At 33.7% G+C, this 6,830-nt stretch overlaps 1 protein-coding gene across 1 annotated transcript in view; it reads left to right on the top strand.

Moving 5' to 3' along the window:
• The window catches only part of FBXO3 (F-box protein 3), a 33,529-nt gene extending 26,905 nt beyond the window's left edge, over positions 1–6,624 (top strand). Inside the window, exons 10-11 of the mRNA XM_010831835.1 lie at positions 202–392; positions 5,410–6,624. Of these exons, the coding sequence (XP_010830137.1) occupies positions 202–392; positions 5,410–5,580 (362 nt within the window). The 3' untranslated portion in view covers positions 5,581–6,624. The remainder of the gene's footprint in view (positions 1–201; positions 393–5,409) is intronic.
• The last annotated feature ends 206 nt before the right edge of the window (positions 6,625–6,830 follow it).

The raw sequence follows: 6,830 nt of genomic DNA, 5'->3' as shown, positions 1-6,830 counted from the left end.
ACACTGTAAGGAATTCAGAGACTACAAAAAAATGTCAAAATACTCATAATTCCATCACTGTTACCATTTTGTTACATTTCCCTTAAAAATTGTTTCTAATTATGCATTTACTTTAATACAGTTTAAAGAGGACATGTTTTATTTGCTATAATGAAGAATTAAATTTTATACTTTGATTTATTGTTGCTGTTTTCTTTGCAGGTGAATTTCCAATCATCAGCCCAGGCCGGGTATATGAATATACAAGTTGTACCACATTCTCTACAACATCAGGCTATATGGAAGGATATTATACTTTCCATTTTCTTTACTTTAAAGACAAGATCTTTAATGTCGCCATTCCCCGATTCCATATGGCATGTCCGACATTCAGGGTGTCTATAGCTCGATTGGTAGGTTAAAATTTCCTCTGGTGCTGATTTACATGACTTTGTAGAATGAACTCCACAGGAGGTCTTACAAATAGTTTGTAAATGGTATTTCAGAGAACCCTAGCGATTTTGAGGGAGATATCTTTGGGGGGATTGGGGGATATGTGAATACATTGGGTGGGAGTAGACAGTAAGTAAACTAGGCTCCATATTCTTTAATCAGAGTAACTCTACTGTTATCTTTTTGTTGTTTTTGTTTGTTTTAGAGAAACTGTTTTTTAGAGCAGTTTCAGATTCATAGCAAAATTGAGGAGAAGGTACAGAGATTTCCCATGCTTCACATGCATAGACAAGCCCATTATCAGTATCTCCCACCAGAATAGTACCTTTGTTACAATTGACGAACCTACCTTGACACACCATTATCGCCCAAAGTCCATAGTTTACATTAGGGTTTACTCTTGGTATTGCATATTCTGTGAGTTTGAATGAATGTATAATGACCTGTATCCTCCAGATAAAGTAGTTATTGGTTGTAAAGGTTCAATGTCTTTTCCAGTTTCTAAAAACAGTTTTGTTGCCTAATGAGAATCACTACACTGGACCAGTTATAGTTGCCTTTATTTCGTGAAGACTGGGGAAACAATTTCTTACTGTGTTTTTGCTAAAATTCCCAATTTTAAAAAATAATACAAATATCCTATAAAATCATTACAAATAAGATTTAATGGGTAGACTTGTACATTTAGTAGTCTCTCTTTGGGATAATTTCCTAACTCAACTAGTCCTATTTTTAAAATCTGATTTCTAGGGTTATGACAGGTATAGCAGTAACCCCAGTCTTACTAGCTATAAAATGATTAAATTTATCATGCTCCAGTAATACAATAGGAATACCATATGAATTGCATATCCAGAATGTAATCAAATCATAGATGTCAGGTATTGAAAAAACAACTCTCTAGCTCCTCGGGTGACCCTGAAGGGTGGGTCCAAATAAGTCTGGGAAGATAGACATGATGTTAACATGACTTAGATACATTCCCAACTCCAGTTTGGAAAGAAAAGGATGTGATGAGACTCTGCCACTAATACTTGTGGTATTTCTGGTGAAAAGAATCTGCAGTCTTAGCTTTGGAAATGAAGTTTAGCTTCCCTCCCAATGTGTATTTCCAACACTGTGAATTTGCTACTTCCTATTAACAGTCTTCCATTTTTGAGTAGCACCATTTCTGTATGAGACTGTTATCATCCTTAAATGTTTGATACAATTTATCAGTGAAGTCATCTAGGGCTAGAGTTCTCTTTGTGGGGACATTTTGAAATATGAATTTTATTTCTTTAATATTCATATTTTCTGTTCCTTATTTCACTTTTGGTAATTTGTGTCTTTCAAGGAATTTGTGCATTTGGTCTAAATATTGGATTTATTTCTATAAAGTTATTTGCAGTATTCCCTTGATAGCCTATAAAACCTGTAGTTACACATAGTGTTTTGTTCTTGATATTGGTAGTTTGCATCTTCTCTTTTGTTCATCACCTTAGCTTAGGGGGTTATCACTTTTATTGATCATTTAAAGGAACAATTTTTGGTTTCACTGTTTTTCTCTATTTGCTCATTTTCTATTTCATTGATTTTTGGAGTTATCTTTATTTCTCTCCCACTTACTTTAGGTTTAATTTGCTATTCTTTTTTTTTTTTAACTTCTTAAAGTAGAAGTTTAGATGATTGATTTTAGACCTTCTAAGCACTGTTTTAGCTGCATTTCACAAATTTTGATTTGTTTTTTTTATTAACATTTAATTCAAAATAATTTCAGATTTCCCTTGTAATTTAATTTTGATCTGTGTATTTTTCTAGAAATGTATTGATTTCCAAATATTTGAAGCTTTTCTAGTTACCTTTTGGTTATTGATTTCTAGTTTTGTTATGGTTAGAAAACTTGCTGTGTATAATTTCAATTTTTTAAAATGTTATAGCCTAGCATTATGGTCTGTCTTGGTAAATGATCCTTGTATATTTGAAAAGAATATGTATTCTGATATTTGGGGAATATTATTCTATAAATGGCAAGACAAATTGATTGTTTTTCAAGTCTTCTTTATATTTACTGATCTTTTTTGTGTATGTGTTTGTTCTCTGAGAGATGATTGTTGTAATCTCCAACTGTAATGATAGTTTTGTCTATTTTTTTAATTCTGAATTTTTATTCTTTTAAATTTGTTTCATGTATTTTAATTATATGCAAATATGTTTAGGATTGTTATATGTTTTTAATGAAGTACTTTTTTTATTGTTCTAAAACCTCTATCTGTGACAATATTCCTTGCCCTGAAGTCGCTATAGATTCCTGACCTAAAGTGTAAAGTGTTGACGTTTGTTTGCGCAGGCAGTTACTATTGAGTCAGTTGATCCAGTTGAGGCTTGTTTTTTGTGTTTGTTAGGGTGGGGATAGAGTAGTCTTGACTTAAGTACAGTAGTTCTCAGACTTTCCAGTCTCATGATCCTCCTAAGCTCTTACAAGTTATTGAGGACTCCAAAGAACTCTTGCTTACATGGGTTATACAACAGTTATCATGTTAGAAATTAAAACTGAGAAATTTTATAATATTTACTTACTCCTTTTAAAGTTTAAAATTTTTAAATTTATAATTTCCAATTACGGTAATAAACTCATTACATGTTCAACCTACTCTTAACTATGTTCTTACTTATTTAGAGTTTTAGTTTTCTCCCGACCACAAAGAAGCATGTAAAATCTTGATCTCCCTTGTGGAAAATGTTTTCTCTTTCTCCAGGATGAGAACTCAATAAAATTAAATGAGAATTCTGCACTTATTTCTAATCAACATGAAAGAGGCAGTGGGGACTGTATTTCTATTGTGTTGTATTTGTATTGTACTTTTCCTGTTTAAAAATTAATTTTCTTGATATAGAAGTTGAGTTGTCCTTATTTGTCCCCTAACTGTGTATTATTCTTAATACTGTTTTTTGTTTTATACTTTGAATGCTGCTTTAAAGATTTTTTGGTTGGTCTTAAGTCTTTTCTTGGTCTAGGTAGTTTCTTTTTGGACACTTTAGAGGCTTCTGCTGCTTATTTATTTCCATTCTTGTCTGTGTGTTCCCTTTTCCATATACTGTTTTTGTATATACACTTTTGTCTGAGATTATCAGCAATCTTCTTCTTTAGCTGCAATTATTTTTTTAAAATAGTTTTTCTGTTCTTTTCTTAAGATAATTAATAATCATACTACCTGGATTTAATGTTTCAGAATTTCCTAAGTTTTAATCGTCTCCCCCTTTTGGAGCTTCTGCTGAATTTTAAAGTCTTTATTTCCCAGAATAAGAAAAATCGAAAGATAAAAGTAACGAAATATGTTATATTTATGTATATTTTCTCTGATTGTTGTTGTTAGTGTTATAATAAATCCTGAGTGACAATTACTTTGACAGATTCTAAAGGACATTTCCTTTCTCCCACATTCATTACTTTGCTTGCTCAACAGATATTTATTGAGTACCTACTAGGTGCTGGGGAAAATGCAGTGAACAATACAATGAGAATCTCTGCCTTCAGGGATGTAATGTACAGCATGGTGATTGTGGTTAATAATACTGTATTGCATATTTTGAAAGTTGCTAAGAGAGTAAATTTTAGAAGTTCTCATCACACGAAAAAAGCTCTGTAACTATGTATGGCGATGGATGTTAACTAGATTTATTGTGGTGATCTCTTTGTAATGTATACAGATACTGAATCATTATGTTGTACATCTGAAACTAATATAATGTTGTTTGTTAATTATGCTTCAATAAAAATAAAAAATAAAAGAGAAGAAAGTTGAGGGGATTAAAAAGAAATCTCTGGCTTGGAATTTACGTTGTAGTTGGAAGAGAGAAAGTGGAGATAATATACACTCCTCACTTATGTCAAGTAGTCATAAGTGCGCTGGAGAAAAATCAGAGTAAGGATGCTAAGAAGTGTACTGTTGGGTTGTTCTGATACAAAGATGTGTGCTGGAAGGCCTTGGTGACAAACTTTGAGTTCATGCTTGAAAGAAGAAGAGGGAAATAGGCAGATGTGTAGCCCAAGGGTGTTCCAAGCAGAACAGCGAGTACAGAGGTGCTGAAGCGCTCATGTGCTTGGTGTGTCTGAAGAAGTGCACGGAGGCCAGTGTGGCTGGAGGACAGTGGATAGGGGAGAGTGGTTGGAGGCGCCATCATGGGGCCGTGGGGTGCTGCATATTGCCATGCCATGAAGGCCATGGGGGAAGGATTTCTGCTGCTATCACAGCCCGTTTCCCAGTACTTCCCACAGTAACAGCTAGGTCCTCCTTGCTGTTCAGAATTCTGTCCAATTATAGTAGGTCCTCTTTTGAGTCTTCAGAAACATATGAGACAGAAAACCAACAGCAGAGTAAGTCAAGACTCAACTAGAGACATTGCTTAAAAGGAATGGAAGTGTCCAGGAGACGTTTAGATACTGGATGTTCAACATCACTGCTGCCTTATTCTGATCGTCTTCAACAAGTTAATCTAAAAGTAGAGGCTACTGAAGGCGGTTGTCTTACTAGAACTCTTGTTGACAGTACATAAAAGTTACCAGCAGAGGTCGTAACTTAGTTATATTTTTATATCCTTGTTTCTGTAAGCATGCAGGTTAATAAAGAATTGGTCCACAGTACGTTAATAAATTCAGTAAAATTTTATCTTGGTTGTTAGAAGTGGTTTGTTTGGTACCTTCTGTGAGTTACCAACCACCATGTAAAAAATAACTATTCTATTGACGAAGTACATTTACTGTGAAAATCACATTGAGCATTTTAAAACTCTAGAATCTTAATGTTAACATGTGTATCATGAACATGTATAAAAGTCTGTAAGATTCTATAAAAAAGTATAAAATTCCATGGGAAGTCTATAAAAATTCATACTTGGCATGCCCAGTTGTTTAGATTCTAGGTAAATGAGAATTTGTATTAAAAAAAAAAAAACACTGATGGAAGTTCTTATCAAAAGATTGTCTTCTCTTTCAAGGAAATGGGTCCTGATGAATATGAAGAGATGGAAGAGGAAGAAGAGGAGGAGGAGGAGGAAGATGATGACGATTCGGCAGACATGGATGAATCTGATGACGATGAGGAAGAGAGGCAGAGGAGAGTCTTTGATGTTCCCATTCGAAGACGCCGCTGCTCTCGCCTGTTTTAGCAAGCCTCTGCTGATGGAAGCCCTGGGATGAATCTAGGCTTTTAAATGGATGTCTCGATAATGTCAATAACTAAACTGTTCTCAGCTTATATTAATAGCAGGAAGACTAGCATGAAATACTGTGCCAGGCCCTGGGTTCTGTGCGATGCTCCTTTAGGAATTGGATTGTTTGGGTTTGTTTTGTGGTTTTGAGGTAGAGGAAGAAACGGGAATCTTTTTTTCTCTTCTAGGAGTTAATGGGAGAATAGTTATCTAGCTAAGGAACAGACATTACTTTATTTAAAAATATTTTATACTTATAAAAATATGGAAATGGAAGGGAATTGGTTTGAAAGAGGATTTAAAATGAATCAGAAATACCTACACAAGGATAGAGAGGAACTATGTGACTGAATGGTTCTGTGAAAAGACGTATAAGTTATTTAGAAATGAACAGAATTTGTAATTAGGCTAATCCATTTAGTGATTCCTATATATTTTGTACCTACAGGGAACTAACTGACTAAATAGCTTGACTGCCAGTTATTTGTCCTTTCTTAGACAATCTATCCTTCAATTTAGAGTTTTCATCACAACCTTGAATTTGAAGCTATCGGTATGGCCTTGACCATAAATCTAGTCTTCAACTCTACCAACTTTGAATTTAATTTAAGGTTTTCAACACTATGACCTTTACCACACTGTTCACAGATGCTTCATTTTTGAAATGTAGTGTGTAAAAGTATGTATTGTGTTTATTAACAAGGTTCTTCACAGTGTCTCATGTAGTCTAAATTTGTAAATACTGCTTCTGTTTTGTTACTTGACTGTCTTAACTTTGTGATAAGTAACATGAATTTTATCTTAAGATCAAGTATGTTTTCCTGAAACATAAAAGTTTTTTTTTTTGTGGTAATTATATATAATTGAGAGTTTGGAAATGAAATCCTCCAAATGTCAAAACCTCACATTTTGAAAACAAATTTTGGTTCCAATCCTGTATTTTGTGTAATTGACTATTTCCCATAAATATATATATTAATAAGCCTTTGCTCTTAAAATGAAGATAAAATCAGAACTCTTTGGCCTGTATTGCCAGAGGCCCATTCAAAGTCATTTTCTGGCTCTAACCAAACCCTGTAATGTATTCTACCTTGCTTTTCCTCCAGAAACAGTTCTTTTTTAGGGAAAACTGTAGAAAGAGGGAAGTATATATATAGGATTAAGAAATTGCCATCAGAAAACTTAAAGGCAAACTTAGCCTTTCATAT

This window comes from Bison bison, unplaced genomic scaffold (genome assembly GCF_000754665.1).
Source record: "Bison bison bison isolate TAMUID 2011002044 unplaced genomic scaffold, Bison_UMD1.0 scf7180017864531, whole genome shotgun sequence".
In the NCBI taxonomy this organism is placed as follows: domain Eukaryota; kingdom Metazoa; phylum Chordata; class Mammalia; order Artiodactyla; family Bovidae; genus Bison; species Bison bison.
The sequence above is the reverse complement of the archived record's forward strand: the minus strand, read 5'-3'. Positions and strand labels throughout refer to the sequence as shown.